This window comes from Seriola aureovittata, chromosome 18 (assembly GCF_021018895.1).
Source record: "Seriola aureovittata isolate HTS-2021-v1 ecotype China chromosome 18, ASM2101889v1, whole genome shotgun sequence".
Taxonomy (NCBI): Eukaryota; Metazoa; Chordata; class Actinopteri; order Carangiformes; family Carangidae; genus Seriola; species Seriola aureovittata.
Window position 1 is genome coordinate 21,564,329 of NC_079381.1, and position 20,446 is coordinate 21,584,774.

Genomic DNA, 20,446 nt, shown 5'->3' on the forward strand with positions numbered 1-20,446 from the left:
AGACATGGATGTTTACATGCAGTATTAGCGCCCAGAATGGAGCTGTCCACTGCGAACCTTCTTTAGAAGGTATTAGCAGCCAACCACCAGATTGAACTCACAGGTTTACTTGCATAATCCTACTGCAGGAGCATCGCACTCTGAGCTGTATATATATGTGTCTGAGTGTGTTTTTGTCTTGCAGCCTGCCCGGACAGCTTCTGCAGGCTTCTTAAGCACATGCGTCATTCTGGTGTGAATAAGCAACTCAGCTACATGTGCTTCCTTTTGAGCATATGCATGCACACACATGCTTGCACCATAACACATGGTGAATCAGCTGTGTACCATAACATACTGTATCAGCTCTGTGTCATGCCAGGGAATTAACCAGCAGTTATTCAGTTATTTTTGAGTTGTGTTGGTGAGTCATTTTTCCCTCATTGAAAAGGATTTATCAGAATATGCTGTTTTTACCAGTAACATATTCGTAAGCAAACACTCATAGCCCACAGGTGAATCCTCCAGATTAAGGTCTCTCTCCAGCTGAAGAGAAATATCCCAGAGGTATCAACAGAAAGAGAAAAGAGAGATAAAGAAAATACTGAGAGGGGGATTTAACTTAATTCTACAAGAGGCACCAGCTCCATAATAACGCATGCTACGCACAAACTCCACTCACAGTCACAGAGCAGCTGTGTGACTGAAGCAGTGAGGTAGACAGGAGCTGCACGGTGACTCAACCACTCATCATTACAGTAGTACTTGTCGGTGGTAATTAGGCTTAAAAAAAGGTGGACATACCTCAACCCACACCTAGTCTCAACTAGCCACTACAAACCACTTACTGACCACTAACGTCATCAAGAACCTGTGGGTGCTTCACAAGGAACCTCAGCTGTGTGATTCTGGGAAACATACATGTTGCTTCATGTGTGAACAAACTAAAAAAATTGCAGCATTCGTAAGCAACAGTGTTGAGACAGTATGCAGTATAAATAAAGTTGACAAATCATCATTACATATTATTGATTGTTTCACCCTCAAAAGCTTCATCAGGACTGTGTGGATGAGGTTGTATTAGGATGGACTGACAGTGTTCCTGTTGAACACATCACTCACAGTAACATGCTGATTGAGAACAGAAGTGTTCAGGGCCTTTAAAATATAAGGCATAATGTGCCCAGTAATAATAATAATAATAATAATAATAATAATAATAATAATAATAATAATAATAATAACGTCTTATCTCCTGTGCAGAAGACGGGCCTCTTTGCTGCCGTAAACAAAGTGCATCATGGGGACACAGCACAGCTGCAGCATGAGAGTAACAGCTATCAGGAAGTAGGTGTGTGAAGGCTGTTTGTGACGTTTGTAAGCTGTTAACACACAAAACACTTCCTTCGAGCTGCTTCACACTAAAAATCCACAAGTGAAGATGATGAGTTTTCTACTGTTAAGCAGCTGAAAAAACTGCTAATTGACTGGGAGCACCTCGTCTTGGGTAAACTCTAGCTATGGCTCTTCAGGAACAAAGGAGGAAGTAGAGTGACACTGCTGTAGAGCCACAAATCCTTCAGAGGGAGGTGTCCAGGGAGGGTCAGCAAAACGTCAAGGCACTCGAAAACTCCGACGTATTGTGGACGGCAGGCGAAAACGCAGCAAAAGCGATGCTTTTTCAAACTAAAACGTATCAGTGTGGACGTAGCCTTCGACATGGGAGATTGTTCCCCAACTGTAACTAAGTACTTTAACCCCAACAAAGTCGTTTTTGTACCTGAATCTGACCAAACCTCAACAACAGAGGTGTAAGATCTGAAAAGGCTTTTATTTTTGTAACAGCGATGGGTCACTGACAGATTATAACCTCCTGCTGATTGGCACATCAGATTAGGAAATGCTTATGCAAACTTTTGCTGGTCAAGAAAGCAATCGCAAAATACAGTATATTGTTTTTTCATTTATAGGACTTGATTTAAACATTTAGGTGAAGAGCTATAAGCGCATTTTACAGTCCGGGGGTCTCTAACTGGGGAGGTTGTTTGGACGTAGAAATGTTGAAGAAAGCCGAAGGAAACTATGGTTTCTGAAAGCAGACTCGCAAGATTGAGCTGTAAAAGTCATGTGGACCTCAGATCCCAGCTTTTTGTCTCTGGGAACAAAGGGATTATTGCAAAGCTTCGCAGGAATCACTTTCACGCTGTCGGTGATCATGGTGACGTCTTGATGTCGATCAAGTAAGAGATGACCTGAGTGAGCGGTGAGAGGGAGAGAAAGAGCCATCGAGATAAGGAGCATCTGCTGGGTCAGTGTTGAAGGCAGTGCGTCAGTGACGATAATTAAAAAGGAAGGGACTCCAAATACATCAGTGTGGTTTCAGGCAGGCTTCACGAGAAAATGAGCAATCCTGTGTTTCACGAAGACAACACAGCTCGACGTGAAACAGAACAGGAAGGAAGGCGGTAGAAACAGGGACAACTCGGCACTGCGAGAACAGTTTGGAGGGAGATCAGTCGGTGGAGTTAGGAGATGATGGAGGAAGTGTTGGGGGAAGTTGTCACAGGACACCACCTCCTCTTAAGTGGGGGTGACAAAACCCTTATGGAAAGACAGGAGAGGGGAAGGAAGATTTAGGACAGAGTACACAGACAAGAGCCTTTGAGAGGTGAGACGAGTGTTACAAGCAAAATGGAGAAAAATGAGAAAGGCTGAAAGTGGGCTCATAAACTTGATTCATAAGGATTCAAAAAACAGGCAGGTGAGGAAAGACAGAGATATTTAAAAAGAGGTGAGAAAGTAGAAAGAAATGAGATGTTGGAGTCCGTAGAGAGTTGGAGGGAAGGCAAGAGAGGAGAGAAGGAAGAAAGAGAGGAAAGAAGAACTAAACCACAGAGAAAGACCTTTATAATTTTCACTGTGACATTACAAAGATGTACAGTAGATCTAATTAGTTTAAAACGCGCTGTAAGGACACTCAGAGAGGGAGAATAAATAATAAGCTCAAATCCTCAACTCGAAACTGAACTTAAGTGAAACTGGAAGCTGGTGATATGCTGCTGTATAAGCCGGGTAAGTTTGGTATGTTGTGTGTTGATTTCTTTCTCTTTTCCCCTCAGAAAAAATCCAGACAACTACACCCTGCCACCACCAAAACCATCATGCCACCACTACAGTTTCCATAACCTGAGGGACGCAGGCAGGATGTATATTGTTGCCATGGAGTAAAGGAGTTAGCTTTGAGCTTTGTTTACACTTTGGCACCATTAAAAGTCTGCAGATATATCCGTTAGTTGTTCCTGTTTTCAGATCAAACATTAAAAACAAAGACAGCCATCACAGTTCTTCTCTGGAGCGTTGTTGTATCTTCTGTGATTTCTGAGCAGATTCACAGACAATAATTGTATAAGTCGCAGAGAAGCTAAAAAAATCTTTGTGTTCAGATTTGATTGAGTTGCGTTTTCCCATCCACTGTGAAATCAATGAGCCGATCTACGATGCCTAACTTCTTGTCTCTGAGACCACCGCCATGCACCTGTCACCTTTCACCTCGAGCAGTATCGCTGCCTCACATAACCCCCCTCTTCAACTCTCCTGCATCCTGCATGAAACCCCCTCACTTAGCTCTTCAGCTAATCGCTAACATGCTAAAGCTTCCTCTGGGAGTGATTTCAGCTAACTCTATTGTCTTTGTTTGTTTCTGTGAAGCACTTGGTAATGTTAGCTTTGAAAGGTGCTGTATAAATAAACTCTTACTTACTGGGGCCCAGGTACATCATGTCATTGTATATACTGTATACATTGTTAGGACACAGATTAAACACTGCTTTCATTGTGGAGGGCCTGCTCTACCATTTCACTGCATATATAATGGCACGGTTTATTCTTCAGAATGCAATAAACTTAACAAAGTTACTGTGTGTTTAACGTATTCTTTTGAAGGTGTTTTCACTGTTTACACTGATTGCAGATTATAAAGATGACTAGTTAGTTTACACTATGGCTGGAGAACAGAAAGAGTTGTTTACACTTACAGGCCAATGTCTAATCATTTTGAGTAAGTGACAAAGAGGGGCGTAGCTCTCATCAAGACTTGACCTTGTGTGTGGCTCTTTGAAACTCAGCACACTGTTTAGAAATCAGAAATGATACAGGATGACGTTATTGTGGCCTTCAGGGCAGGGATAAATCTTCTTCTGCTCCTATGGATTATGTCACTTCCATCTGTATCTGAAACATTGTTTGATTTATTTTGGTAATGCCAGATAAATACCCAGCAGTCGGCTTTCATCGTCTTACATTACTCATCACTGTGAACACCAGGCCTCGGTGTTTACGTGAATCACAGTCCTTGCATCAAGGCCTCGGCTTATCTGCAGCGCAGGTGGCCTTCTGTCGAGCCTAGATGGACCTGAGGTCAGCCTCAGTCTGTACACTGCTGCAGTTATCACCTTTCTTGTCCTTTAGACACAATGAGCTCTCACTGATCAACTGATATTTGGACGTGGGGCAACTCTGTCACGGGAGCAGGCTTCTTGGATGCAGCCTTCAGATTGGATGATCGTGCTGCCAATAATAGCACGCTGTAGAGGACATTACTGTGCATAGCTGATGTTACAGTAACTGTTGATTAGATCCTCTTTTTTTCTCATGGGTTTTTGACAAATAATTCAATATTCTTGTGCAGATAGGCACAAACCTGCTAAAAAAAGGCGATTGACTTCTTTTACACTGCCAGCCGAGTTTGCCGGAGAGGACACACACACACACAACTGCAAGGAGCAATCACACACACATACACACACAGTTGAGCTACTAGCTATTACTAGCTACTACTAAAACGGATCTGTCGCGTCTCATCTCTGGTTTAGCGACCCTGAAAGTGTCGGAGCCTCCGTGTGGGACCCACATCTACCGCAGCATCATTTGATTTCGGAGTGAACGCCGACAAAAGCAACATGTTAGTGGGTCTTTGTGGACTTTCTGACCGGTGGAAAAGGGGCTTCACATTTATTTTCTACTCTGCTTTGTTAGATATTGTGCAGTCATTGTGTTTTGGCCTCTCTCCTCAAAGTTCCCACCACAGTCCAAAGTACAATGAGAACAGTAAAACCTTGTTGTTACAGTAAATCAGCCAGTACAGAAATGTCAAATACACGTTTGTTGTCCATCAAAGGAAAGTGATATGTTTGTTTTTAGCCCTGCTAGCGGTTCTAGGGATGGCAATGTTGGTCAGTCAGTCCGTCACTCTGGTCCAGACTGAACTCAATATAGTTATCGATGTCAAAAGAAATCCAGTTTTGGTCAGGATGAGCTGCAATGGAGTGGTGACCAGTCCAGTGAATTCTATTCATTCTACCCAAGGTATGCTGGGAAATGCTGGCATGGAAAATAAACAGGTACTATTAAGAGAGTTGCTTTCACTCACCCTCTTATGAATCCTTCTTGACTGAGGATCCAGGATAATCCTGGGAAAGATTCTGCCTGATTATTTCAATATTTATTTATGCAATTTGTTACTGCGTGCTACTCCCCAACTGCCCTGCATGAATCTGGTTTGGAAATCTCCCAAAATTCTGCAGCATCTGAATTAGTCTCAAAGTAAGACTTTCAATCAAGACTTTATGTACAGCACTGACCAAATTAATTAAGTCTCTTGTCCTGAAACCACCGCGATCCCTGGTATTAAACTCTTTATTCGGCACTACATTTCAAAACTAAAAAAAAAGAAGAGCATGGAAACATGACTGTGCAGAATAAAAATTCAGACTGTGCTCCGGTGAGATAACATGCATGTAAACACACACCTACAGGAACTTCTTTGCATGTAAACAGCTGTCCCAGTCCAACATCCAAACTATTTTCCACTTCACAGCCCGGATGACATTCCTGCTCTCACACACCCCCTTTTCCATCTGAGCTCAGACTACGTCCAAACTAAGTCGGCAAAGTCTCAGACACCGTTTACAACAACGTGCAGCCTCACATCTCAACACTGAAACGCTAAGACAGGAAAATGTCTCATTAAAAACTCCACTTTCTCCACTGCTGCTCTACAGCCACTTACATCGTGTCTCAATGCATCCAAACCCACAAAATGATCTCATTTACCTATTTATCAATTTTGTTTGGTCAGACAAGCAAAACAATGGTGACTGGACTGCAGCTCTTGATCAAACTGCTATTTCATGACCATGACGTTGTGCGACAAAATAAACATGAATAGAGGAGAAAGTGAGTCTTTTAGTGGCTGTTTTCACTTCCAGAGTCTCGGGACTGACACCGGATGAAGCACAATATCACACTGGCTTATTCTCTTATATCCAGGATTTCACTTCTCTTTCATTTGACAACTACTACAGATGATTTTGAAGCTATAAGGTCAATGAAAACAGCAGCTGATAGAAAGAGCAGTACAACAAGATGACAAACAGGAACTTACATGCAAAGTGCATCAATTTACAGTCAACAGCAGGAGGAGATTTACTTTTATACAACAATGGATTCTGCAGCATGCTCTCGCAAACAAAGGCCTGTTATCAGTTCAGGTGAGCCTTGTTAGGTTGAGCTGGAGTCCCGCCCCCAGCCCACCTCTGCCTGGGCAGGATTCAGGATTTTCCAACAGTGACATTTAAAGTGATGCTCACAGAGAGGATTAGAGGCGACAGGGGGCTGTCTGCCTCACACTACAGCTTAATAGACCACAAAGGTTTTTCTGAGCAGACAAACAGCAACATTTTCCAAAAGCTAATTTTCACATACACGCAAAAAACAAAACAAAACATTTTGAGCATTTTTGAAAAACCGTCTTTTGTGTGAAAACTTTGGCTTATTGAGAACGGATATTAACGTGATCCAACGTGGATCCACTTCCTACACAGGTTCTCTCAAACAGCACAAGGAATACGTAGCTGTACTTTGTCAGTATTGGTGAGAATGATAATGTGAACCTATGAGAGAATGTGATGCCCGTACTGCTCCGGCTTTGTTTTTGAGACATCACAAAGGATATACGGGCTCTGTGTACACTCAGCTTTGGTGTATACACTCACATTATTGTAACGTGTAAACCAAAATTAAAACCTGGACAGTTACGCAAACAAGGACTCGTGGATCTAACACCAGAACAGCTGTTTTTCTTTCAGAATTTATGTACTAGAATCAGCATTTTTTTTCCTTCAGGAGTGTGTCACCGTTACTTTATCGTTTCCCTGTATCCGCTAAGATCTGAGAACTTTTTTTTTTTTTACTCTTGGCTGCATTTTGATGCAGATTCTGATTGTCTGTTTCTTGTCATCATGATGTTGGTCTTTTGTGCCGCTGTTTGTTGCTGACCTGTTTTTTCTTCTTCTTTCTTGTATCGTGTCACCTGTTGCCTTTTGTCACATGCACACTTTGTTTGTGTTATCTTTCTATTTCTATTCTCAATAATGTCATTTTGTTTGCAAAGATAAACAAATATAAAAAATCCTTCTATAAAACTACGGTCAGAACAGCGTTCATTAGATTAGTGAACATGTATTGCTGCTATTCACTGAACTTTTGTGCGTCTAAACGAGACGTGATCACAACGATGCTGTGAAACTGCTAATTCACTCTCTGCTCTCTATATTCTTATAAGTCAGAGTCTGTTGGAGAGGCCCTGGGGGGATCGCCGTACAGGCCACCAGCATCAGCTCCTTCACATGTGACTGTTGACACCCCTGCTGTACTGACCAGAGGGGTAAACAAATGACTTGTGTATATAAACATGCACACACACACACACACACACACGCGCGCGCGCACGCACACACACACACACAAACACACACGGGAGCGTGATCAACACCATGGCAGATTATCAAGATCCTGCAGGGGAAGGCAGATGGTTTTAATAATAAATGGTATCATTGATCCTCTCTCAGTCCTCAGAGACAGAGGGGAGCTGAGGGAGAGCGGAGGAACAGCTGACAAACACACACACACACACACACACACACACACAAATCTATAAAAGGTATAAAAATGCTGGACCTAAATGTTACTATGCTGCAGCAATATGTTCTATGATTTCAGCCGCTGATGAGAAACATCCTGTTAAGACGACTGAATGTTTTCACTCAGTCCACACACTGTGCCAATTTCCCTCCATATTAGGACCAGACAAGACAAGTATAAGTAACAAATTAATGAAAAGTGAGAATTAAAGAGCGTGGGGCTTGTTGAGCCTCTGTAAAGTCTAAACGTTCAGTCCAGAATTATATTAATCACACTCTATTTAAAAAAGAAACATCTGCAAATGTCAAACAACGGCAGTTTTTCGTTTTGTTAAACTGTCCAAATCTCTTTTAGGCCTGAATGGGTTAATCTATTCTGAGGGTCTGATGACACGATCATCTGCTGCACTACTTCTTAACAAAACACAGCTATATCCTCTAGGGTTCGATCATAAATATAAGGAAGTATCTGTTCACATGCTCCCTCATGAGAGAGATCCATCAACAAGTGAAAAGCACACAATTAATATGACAAGATGTGTACACAACTCAACAAGCTGAAACACTTCCCAACTGCTGAGTGAAACTGCTGAGGAGGGCTGATGTTTTAAAACTCTGATTTTTATGTATTAACTCGTTCACTAACTTATTAATTTGTTTCATCACGTTAAGCACATTTTCCATGTTAAATGCAATGAGCTATTACACAAGAGCTAAGCTGATTTTTGTGTGTCGAAGTTCATTCTTCACCTTTTCTTGACAAAAGATCTTAACTTCGGTCCATGTTTTAGCTTTTTTTTCTTCTTTTGTCATCACAAGCTCTGTCCGCGGAGAAAGACCTTCACATGTTGTTGAAAGCTCCAGAAAAACCAGGTAAGTACAGCCTGAGTTTTTCTTCAAACATTAATTTAAGTCTGAAGTCAACCCCCGTGATGGATGTAATGAGCTGTTAACTTGATAACTCATTTAATCTGTTCTTAATAATTTAGATTATTCGGCTAATAGCTTGCCTCCCATGCTGAATTTGACTAAATCTGTCAGTTTGGCGACTTTTAGCAGAAGCAAACTTCAGGATGCCACGCAGAGCCATCAGAGCCTTAAACTGTCCACTGGAATTAACACAGTTTAATAAAGGGATGAAGTCAGATTGTAAAACATCAGATGAGCCGGATGAGATGAGTTTTGTCACTTTGGTGCACACACTCTGCTGCTGAAGAACGAACCAACTGGATCCACGTTTCTGCTCATTTGACAGTTTATACTGTTTCTGGGAACCTTTGCCTGGAGATCGCTGGGCTGTGCTTACAGATAATAAACAATAGTCCGTAAAGAAACTTTTGCTATAAGACAGAGAGTATAGACTACACCGCTTCTTGACAAAGCTGATAGTGAGGAAAAGGGAAGGGATTTGTGAGACAACTTCACCGACGTCTATAAGATGCATGGAGACGGGAAATAGTTTGAAGTGGTCAAAACTCCACCAAAACTTCAGCGTCAAAGCTGATCTTTAAGTAACACTTAAAGATAGATGACAGATAACATTTAATCAATGGTTTATAACACACTATAATGTTCTTGAACGTAGATATAAGTGTTTGTAAATGTATTTCTCAACAACTATAAGCACTCAAAGGTGGAGGCTGTTAATGACCGTACAACAAAACACAGCTGCTTACAACCACATCACAGTATTATAAAACATAAATGTTAATATAGTGCCTGCAGATGCTAAACTGGGGTCCGTTAAGTCAGACAGATGCTTAACTACAAAGACTTTTTATTGATAAATCACTGAATCTGAAGCCCGTCTGTCATTTAGTATAAATACATCTACAGCAGAGTGAAACACATCAGATCCTCCACTAACACAACCACTGTCATATCATGTCATACACTAACTGATAATCACTGTGCTCACTAATGGCCGGCAGCAGGGAGGGTAGTGAATGAGATCCGACTGAATGAACTACAGTGACTGTAATCTGACCAACAGGCTTGGGCCTCCTCTGATAACAAACAAACAAATAAACAAACAAACAAACAAAAACATTAAGGCCTCCTCACGTGTGATTTCTCACTCACGACCCGGTGATGATGCTGAGCCTGTGCCAGTGCCAGTACACCGTGTTTGCTCCCTGCTGTACTCTACCTTGACGCTGGTGTGGCTGGTCTGCGTCTCGGCCTCGATGCGGCTCTGTCCTCCGCTGTTCTCCTTGCGATCCCGGTACGAGTTGTTCCGCGAGTGCCGGCTCTGGTAGGTGATGACGGAGGGGATGGTCTCGGCCGCATCGGTCTTGATGAAGAGCCCGTGTAGCGTGGCCGCGGTGCCCTGAGAGATGGTGGTGGTCTGGTGGGGGGAGTTGGATTCGTCTGAGTCTCGGCAGTAGATCACCCCGCTCTGAGAGACGTGGATACTGGGAGCGCAGCCCATACCTCAGCGACGCGCCTCCAGAGTCAGATCCCAGATAATAAACACCGACGCTTTGGGTACCACCTTCCTGTCGTCCACAGCTGCCTGCACACAGGCTGCTGTTTTCTCCGGGCATCGGCTGCGGGCTCGAATCGCTCTCTCCTCCACACACCTCCGTTTGGGCACATTAAGGGAGGGGGGTGAAGGAGGAGGAGGGGGGGGGGGAAACGTGAGGTGCAGATGATTGTTTAATTCATGCGTCCCGTGAATCCGGTTCCTCCTCAGACTCCGCTATTGTAGGATCTTGGAATTCGACATCATGTTCAGGACAAACGGTGTTTCAGGATATAATCTCGACCTGGCTGCTGCTCTGTATCAACCGCCAGCGCGTCTATGAAATGACCCGGACTAATGAATCAAATTAATAAATGGACTAAACCACCTGGCTGCTCCTCATCACCTCTTGCTTCATATCCGGCTTTGTGTCTCCGCTCATCCTATGTGACTCGCTCGCATTTTAGGCCTGTGGAGAAGAGCTGGCTTTATGACATCTCCTCTCTGTCTCTACTTTAGTTATTCTCTGCTTGCCGATCATTGGCCACGGTCCATCTCCTCTCTCTCTCTCCCTCTCCCTCTCTCTCTCTCTCTTTACATCACACTGACATTATATCACAGCTGTCTCTCCATCATGACCCTCTAATCTCCCCAGAGTCCCTGTCCTGACTCCAGGAGTCAGTTAAGGGCCCCACTATGCTGAATTAGACATAATGCTTTCAAAGTAATGGAGGCCTGATGAAAAACCACTCACTGCCGATTTCTCACCTTCTCTTTAAGCTCATGTATTATTTATATCTCGTGATATAATCTCATACGTCTTGAATTTGACAAAATGGTGCTGTTGTCTAACTCTGCCTTGGTCTGGGGGGGTCAGAGAAGAATGACCTTTGACATCTGAGGCTGCTTGTTGCTTCAAGCTGTGAATTTTGACATTTCATAGATTGAACTATTAATTAATTAATCAAAAAGTACATTATTAGATCATGAAAATAACAGTTTGGACCAGTCCTACTTGGATTGATCCAAAAGCACTGTTCCACTTCCTTTGGCTGGAGCTCATCCACCTCCAGGACAGAGACCAGTATTTCCTTTAGTGTGCCTTGTTCATTTCTTTGCTGTGAGGCACGATTTAGACCGAGTAGCCATTATGTCAGTCAGAGTGTTTCATTAACTCACTCAGGCAACAGTGACTGCTAAATGAGGACCAAGTAGCCAACATTTAAATATTAATGGGCTATTCTTTTTGTTAAACCTTCAATAGATTGGTTTAACAGCTCAGTGTGTGGTGGCCAATGGCACAGCAAAGCTTCAGTCATGGTTACCACTGGCCACCATTTGGCTCTGCCATCCCTCCAGCTTTATCTTGACCCTTTAAACCAACTATGATCAACATTTTATATCAACAATGGATTACACAATATAGATAAATATGACAGGGATTGTTAACCTCATTTTCAGATGCAACCGGCAGGTGAAACACCTCTGATAAACCATATATTCACTACCTGTCCAGCACCAAACGGCAAACACATAAAGTGAGCAACAAGCTAATGAACATAGTGGAGCATTTAGCAGCTAGAGAGTCAGATGTTTCCCTCAGGAGCTGGTGGAGACCAAACACAGAGCTAAAAGAGGGCGAATACTGTACTTTCATTCATCAGGTGGACACAAACATGACTCCAAATGTACAATGATGTCGCTTTGCGTCTGCTGGACGTGTAAATAAACAAACATTTGCCACATAGCAACTCAAAAGGCAACAATATGGCAGTGTTGTGTTTACAGCTTGTTTCTGCTGCTCCCAAGTGGCCAAAAAAATCTATGTATGCAATTTTAATAGCCATTAAGTATGCAGTCATAAATGTTTGTAAACTGTTAGCAAATGCCATTTCTGACTTTCTAATAAGTCATCACATCTGCAGTTGTAAATGTTTATTGTTGAACATTTAGCAGTAATAAATTTATCAACCATTACTAAAGTTAGTAGTAATGTATAAAACCTTTGTAATAAAAAGATGCCTGAATGAGTGAGTAATTTGAAGCTGTTTAATATGTGCCCTACATCACAGGTATGAATCAAATGAGGAAATTTGACTTTCCACAGTTCATCTGTCAGGAAATTAAAGCGTGTTTTTAAACACACACACTTGGTTTACTACCCTGCAACAAGTGAAGAGAAGCAGCTTTAACACTTTACATATGGGCAGGCCGGGCCGGTGTCCAGGCTGGGATTATAGCAGCACATAATCATTTCAGTGAGTGACACTGAAAAGACCATCAGCATCACTTCATCCAGTGTAGCCATATGTACAAATACACCATAGGCTGATATGATTTATCTACTACAGATACCTAATAAGTACGAGCTGGAAAACAAGTCCCAATACTTTCTATAACTCTAATAAAAGAGGAAAAGACACATGAGGCTATAGTGTTATAGGAAAATAATCCCTGCTTTCCTTTAAGCAGTGGTGCAAAGTCACTAAGTACATTTAACTCTGGCACTGCACTCAAGTATCTTTCTGACATACTAAGATTTTCCATATAAAACCCTATAAAATTAGCTCCATTTCAAGCACAACAAAACATTAAAATGCTGTGCACACATCAATACATCAGTAATAATACTCCAACAATGTGGCTTATAATAGTATTAATAAGTAATATCAATATATTTTGATACTTAAATACATTTTGCTACTGATACGTATGTTTGTTAATGCAGGAATTTGACATCTAGTTGTGTATTTTTACAACAGGGTATTGCAAATTCAACTTAAATAAATGATCTAAACACTCTTCCCAACACCTCTGTTAGGTATAAACTATTGTCACTGTGGTTATTTGTGTCTGAGAGTGTGTACAATACATCTTATTTAACATGCTATTAAATGATCTCCTGTTGAGACTGCAGACAGCCCCCTGGTGGCAGGCCTCACACATTTTCAACTGGGGTTTAAACTGTGGATTACTAGCACCGTATCAAACCAGCAGATTCAAGATCAAATACCTTCATACAAGTTTGAATTCACTAATTATCTTCATATCTTTCTATATATTCTAGGCTGCAGTACCACTTTTCTTTGGCAGCCTGGCAAACCACATATACAAATTTCAGCAAGCTGACAATAGCTGTCCACAACTAACCAATAAAATATATTAATCCACCATTTTGACATTGCTTAAGCACATGAAAGTTAGACACATCATGAGAGTAAATAGACATATTCTAGCACTTCAGCAATTTACTTTTCTTCAGGTATTTCTCAGTTTAAAAGGAGTCTTACGAAGAAACCTGCAGGTAAAACCACAGCAGGAATAGTCTGACAAAATATGTACTATATATAAAGCTACTGCTGGAGGACACCTTTGCTTATATAATAATATTTTTCCATGACACAACCACACACACACCCTCCTCCTCTGACTCTGCTTTAAATGCCCATCATAAGAGATAAGTTACAGGCATGTGGTGCAGCATTGGTTTGGCTCTGTGTGCGTTAACCCTAATGATTTGTCTACTGTGTAGTTGTTTTCCCTTGAAGCACGAAGCAACACTTTTTTTTAAAACTGCAGTAACTTCTTACCTTTCGTGGTCCATTGGGAAATATAGCACTTTCCTCTGTTGACAGTCCGCTCATGTCTTTAAGCCACGATGTTTTGTCCTTCAATGTGAAATCAAAATAATGGGGAATTCAGCCTAAGCGTGCACTGATTACAATGTAAATACATATGTGACACTATAGCCTAAAACTGTATTAGTAGCTGCCGACTTACGAGGGGTCCCACAGGTACCGAGTGGATAGTTAGTTAGTGTCGGCCCCTGAACTTCATAACCTCCCAGGTCCGGACTGCACCGGCAGGCTCGGTGTCCGTGCGGCCCTAGTGTCCTCACTACTCTAATAATCTTAAGTACTGCTACTTTATTATTTTTACTTCACTACATTTCAGGGGAAAAATACTTTTTACTCTACTGCATTTACGCGACAGCTTTAGTCACTAGATACTTTAAAGATTTACCTTAAAAAGATATGAACTTATGAAATATGACGCACTTTTAAATAAAAGATTAACTAAATCAGTTGAAATCTTTTCCACTTGTGATATTAAGATGCTTGTTGCTCTTCAGGTGCAATTCCGTGGGAGTATTTTTACTTTAAAAGTTATAATGTGTAACTTTGACGCATTAAAATGTCTAAAAAGACTAAACCTGTGTTTTTAATTTCTCTATTTTGTACTTACATTATCACAAATGTTTCCAGCAATTCTCCAATTTAGCTAATCATGATTTTAACGGCAGTTTTCAGTTGGTCGCCAGTCAATGACGTCATATTTCCTATGCGCATGCGTCGGCGTTGTTGTTACCTGCTAGAGACTAAAAATTGACTTTTATTCGGTTATAAGCCAAATTTTTTTAAGATTACATCTTGGTAGTTTTCGACTTTGTATTTATTATCCCAGGTTGAAGGATTTTAGTCATCGGACCTCTGGATCTCGAGTTATCGGAGAAAAAAGCTAGGCTAATGTTAGGCAGCTCATTTCCCAGCCGCTCAGGGACTTCCTGTGTTGACCGGACAGCATCTGAGAATCTCCGGCTTTTGAAATGAAACTGTTTTATTCGGTGTGTCTACTGGCTTTGATCGCTTTGTCCATCCGATATATAGAGGAGGACACTTCTGCGGATAATTCGGCTGCGGTTAAACCTCCCCTGCACATCCGGGTCATAAGTTATCAGAGAATCAATCGAAACAAAGCTAAGCAGCCATCACCAAACGCAGTCTTGTGGTGTTGTTTTAATTGAGAGTCCCCTTGTGTAAGAAATAACTTCTGCCAAAAGAACAGTAACTGCAAAATGCACTAATGTAGTATCATAAATAGTCCAGATGTACTGGCAAATGGAGGGCCATGTAAATGTAAACATATTATTTTATGTGACTGTCAAAGATCAGGGCAAGTTTCAGCTGCTGGTTCTTGATCCTTCAATATTGTCTTGATATATAGTCAGCATTCAGTGTATTTTCCCGCAGACAGCAGATTCAAAGTCTAAAAACATCTGACATATATTTAGCTATAAGATATAATTAAGTATAGGCTACATAAGATAAGCAGCCTTACACTGTTATAGCGATGTACCCGCATATGGCTCTGGGGATTTCATCGTCAGAGGGTTACCCCACCACTTTGGTCCAGACCAAAATATCTAAGCTATTGGATTGATCACCGTGAAATCTTGTAAAGACATTTATATCGCCCTGAGGATGAACTGAAATAACTTTGATCATCTTCTGGGTTTTCATGTGGCGCCATTGTCAGCTACAAATATCAGTTTGTACAGTAATTTGATTTATGACTGAATACCAGAAAAAAAAATATTAATGGCATTCCCATCAGCTTCAAATAGACTTTGTGTTTAGTGCTAATTAGCAAGTGTTAGCATGCGAACTATGGAGATGGTGACAGTGGTAAACATTGTTGGCTTAATAACTACATTAACACAATTCTTTGTGGCTGTAATGGCTCTGAAAAGATCCCTTCCTAAAGACACTAAAATATTTAGAGACTTCAAAAGCCAGTTAGTCAAATCAAGTGAGTCTCTCTAAAAGTCATAGTCTTTTCAGAATAAAATTTCTCTTATATTTTTTCAATGTTTCCTTGCTGCTGTGATAAAGCTACAGTCAATTTGTACTAAAAACGACTTTAATTACATGGAAAATGTTCATTTCCTTTGTCTAAAAACAGAATAATTAACTACAGCTTAATGTTGTCCTCAACTTCATGGTTAATATGGAGGAACAATTACAGTGACCATTAACTTTACGCTGCAGGTTTAAGGTCAGAACTTCTCTTTTTTAAGTTTGGGATAATGCTTTCTCCTTTTCATGGAGGTCAGAGGTCACGTTATTGATCGTCTCTAGAATGTGTGAGTTGTGTGTGTGTGTGTGTGTGTGTTCATTTGAACAGATCACAGTCACACATTGTTTTAACAGGGCCAAATAATCATGCATCAGAACCTGTATTTTCAGTTCATTCTTGACCTGAGAAACAGCAGTCGACAAAACTCATCAAATCAAATTCGTGTGGCACGTCTGAATGAGGGCTGTGAAACAACTGCTTTGGATGCATTTTTATGTAATTTGACAGATTATCATTAAATGCTGTTCCATAAATATTTCACCAACAAAATGCGTAAAAGCTTTAGTGTTCAATTTGAAACAGGGGTGTAACTCCTGCAGGCTCCTCAGCTGGCCAGCAGATGGCAGGAGAGGTACAGCAGGTGAGATCAGCAGATCAGCTCCACAGCCTGAGCGCTAAGGTGTTTCCTTTTTCTTTCTTTACATTTTTTTTTTGAGCATTGCATGGAAAAGGGGGCATGCCCAAGTGTTGAGGGAAGTAATAAAACACAACAAAGTGACATACCCGAAGATTGTCTTGATGAAAAAAATAAAAAAGTGCTATTTTTCCTCTGGAAACAAAGGCAGCAGATTGAGATCACAACAGGGAAACAAACAAACAAAGGCGTTTCATATTGGTCAGTAATCAGACAACAACTGAGTCTATGAGATGACACATTTTCATCAGAGACTGTAAATACGTAAGACTGTACATAAGACCACGCAGGTGGGTGGTAAATCAAACAAGCCAATAAACAGGATATAAATGATCTTCTCTGAGTTATAGGCAAGTATTTTTCAGTGAAGTAATAAAATGGATTCTTAGTATCAGCCTTTGTCGGTTTATCAGATGTATAAATGTGTTAAAGAGACTTTCTTGGAAGACACAAAAACGGCTAAAGATGCTGAATGCGCTTCTCATCCTGTTTACCAGGAAGCTGGATTTTATTCTCTTCTGCTCAACTTGCAAGATTGTGTAGCTTACCCTGTTATGACATAAGCAGGCCTTTGTTTCCCTAAATCTGAATTATGCACGGCTGAACTGAATCCGTCTTACACACACACACACAGACACACACACACATGCTACAGACTGCTTATGTTACACTTTGATGCCTGAAGGAGGCTTTCACACTTGCTTGTGTGTGCATGTGTTCATCCATATACAGTACACATGTGCGCATACATACAGGAGGTTTGAGGTCATCAGGCTGTCACAGACCTTTCGGCTGTGCATTAAAAAGCAGTCATCAGTTTTCTAAGAAAGTGTTCGGGGCACCTGGTAGAGGCGTTAAATTACTACAAAATACATGTAGATAAAAGACTTGCAGTTGAAAGATGGTACATATTCACATCTATTCACAGAATCCAAGATGCCCCTGGGTAGCAGGGTTATTGATTTGCAATTAGCTTGTGGTTATTTGGTTTTAGTGCAAAAAATTAGCAACATTAAAGCACAATAAAACTGAAATATTAAGTGCACGTCCTGCCACATTGTGTTGCCTTATGTTGTAGAGAAAATCTAGTTTTGATATCACGCTGGTGCATAATCCTACATGCATTTATGTCTAATTCAATTACACAGGTTAATTGACACCTGGCAAACCGTCAAGGGGAAGTATTCCAGCATGTGTGTGCGGCACCTGATGGATGCATGTCAGTAGCTTGCAGCAGGATACTTGACATTACACACAGTTTGGCAGGAACACGGGAGGGACAATAGAGGAGCACAGTTCAGTTTTTCCCTGGGGCGTTAAGCAGACCCAGACTCTGTGACTACTGTAACATTTACACTCCATGACACTATTGTGTGTACCATTAGTGTCTAAAAATTATTTTAAAAACCACATCAAAGAGTCATATCACTGCACTGGGGGGCATATTACAACACGATGACTAGTGCGGTTTATTCTGAAACAAACTCTCCAACTGATATCGCTCTGATGAGTAACCACATGTCTGGCGGATCAGAGACACATTTCTGTGTTTGTACTGCTTAGAGGTTCTTTATGAAGTTATTGATGATGATAATAAAATGACTGAAGAATTACTTCACCCACTAAAGTTATAATATGTAACTTTTCCACATTAAAATGTCTAAAAAAAGAACTAGATTTATGTTATATATATTTTTTGAGTTGTGTACTTACATTATCCCCAATGTTTCCAGCAATTTTCAAACCGAAAAATAAACAGAAATACCTGATTTCAATCATGGTAACAGTCGGTTTCATTTGGTTTCGCGGCAATGACGTCATATCCCCGTCTGCATGAGCCAGCATTGTGGGTTGTCTGACAGAAGTGATCAAAACTGACTTTTTATCCAATTTTAAGCCACATTTTTAAGATATACTTTTTCGATCCAGGTTGTTTTTAACTATTTATTTTAATTGTAGTCATCGCATGCCTGGATCTTAAGTTATCAGAGAAAACAAACTGAGCAAACAATTAGCGACAGGTCACTTCCCAGCTGCTTCAAGACATGTGTCTGCTGAACAGTGTTGGAGAAACTCAGATTTTTAAGGTGAAACTGTTTTATTCAGTGTTTTTACCAGATTTGATCGCCTCGTACGTTTGTAGTGGTGGCGAGGAGACCTCTGCAGATAACTCAGCTGCTGATAAAAACCTCCTGATACATACTTGATACGTTTATCGGGGTTTGGTCTCAAAACTCTGTCAGACGGAGGAAACGTCAAACAGAAAAACACTGGTGAAATGTCAGCAGCACAAAGCTCGAGGCTTCTTCATTCACCTTTCATTATCACAGGCAGCTGGTCACATGTAAGGTAAAAAAACAAACCTCCTGAAGGACTGGCATTGAAGGAATCCAAACTGGGAGAAGCTGACTGCAAAGACGGCAACTCCCATGATCCAAACAAGACGTCACCAAACACCTTCTTTTGTTATTGTTTTGATTAAGAGACTTTTAATGGCATAAAATTACATATGGCATACAAATGGCATTTTTTCATGTAGGAATCCAATCCTTTATAAACTGATTCTACCCCCGAGGATGATTATTTGAAATTAATTAATTGCAAATTTCCCCACTGTGGGACTAATAATCTTATTTTACCTTGTCTTATCTTAAATAATTCAGTCCATTAATTGCTCATCAAGTTCTAATGGCAACCTATAAAATTTTACACATATGGTAGGAAACTGTCGAAAGGTGATGGATGTCTGGAAAATAATTTGTGAGTCTACTCCTCATTGGTGCTGTTACTAAATAATCGCACCAATATCAGTATCACACACGACTGTGGCTGTTCTGGCCTGTAGATCTTTAGATATAGTTATACTTTTAGGATATAGTATGTTTTGAAGGCTCTGCAAACCTCTCTCTTACATTCAGATGACCCTTTGCTGTAACATATTCTCGGCTTGGTCTTTTCCTTGTTTTCCTGCACGTATGTGACGTGTGATGTATGAAGTGCAATCTTAAGTTTAAAATGAAAATTTGTTTTTCTTCCTCACCCTCAACAAAGAACCAATAATCCTCTCTTGTCCACCTGCTGGATGAAGATTGCTCAGAGATTGCGCTGCACGTCTGGCATGTCAGAGTAGATGTAGGGAGATGGTCCTGGAGTTTACCGGTAAGCTCGAAACGATATGATCAAACCTGGACCTGCTGGCTGTCTCCTCACCTCTCCCACACTTTGTATTAGTCTGAGCATCAAAACGTATCGACAGGAGACCATCAGCGCGGCGTGACAGTTTTATCATGTGATAAGAAATGCAATTTTCTTGTTAGCTGCTGAAAATATGGATTTAAGTTTTCATGTAATTTCTCCACTAAGTGTGAGGGTTGTTCAGTCACAGCATCTCAGCCACAGTGCTTGGCTCGCGACCCTGCAGGGCAGCATGTTCAGAATTTATATCGGGAGTATAAACTTTGGACACTAATGAATTTCCATCTGAAAAGTAACAGATTAATAATTTTTGTTTGTTTGTTTTTTTTCACATACGCTTATCAGGTTTCTGTCTCAAAAATATGTCAGATGGAGGAAACGTCAAACAGAAAAACATTGGTGAAATGTCAACAGCACAGGGCTCCAGGCTTTTTCATTCACCTTTCATTATCAGAGCCAGGGGTCAGATGTAATGTCAAGAGATGGAGGGCGGGTGAG

The 20,446-nt window shown here is 40.9% G+C and overlaps 1 protein-coding gene across 2 annotated transcripts in view; it reads right to left on the reverse strand.

Annotated features, from left to right (window-relative positions):
- Positions 1–14,401, reverse strand: part of pde8b (phosphodiesterase 8B) — a 52,961-nt gene extending 38,560 nt beyond the window's left edge. Inside the window, exon 1 of one of the 2 annotated variants that reach the window (XM_056403712.1) lies at positions 14,013–14,401. In XM_056403712.1, coding sequence (XP_056259687.1) covers positions 14,013–14,066 — 54 coding nt within the window. In that variant the 5' untranslated portion in view covers positions 14,067–14,401. Of the gene's footprint in view, positions 1–10,107; positions 12,324–14,012 lie in introns of those variants that run through there. The other variant, XM_056403711.1, reaches the window with a different exon arrangement.
- Positions 14,402–20,446: the final 6,045 nt, after the last annotated feature.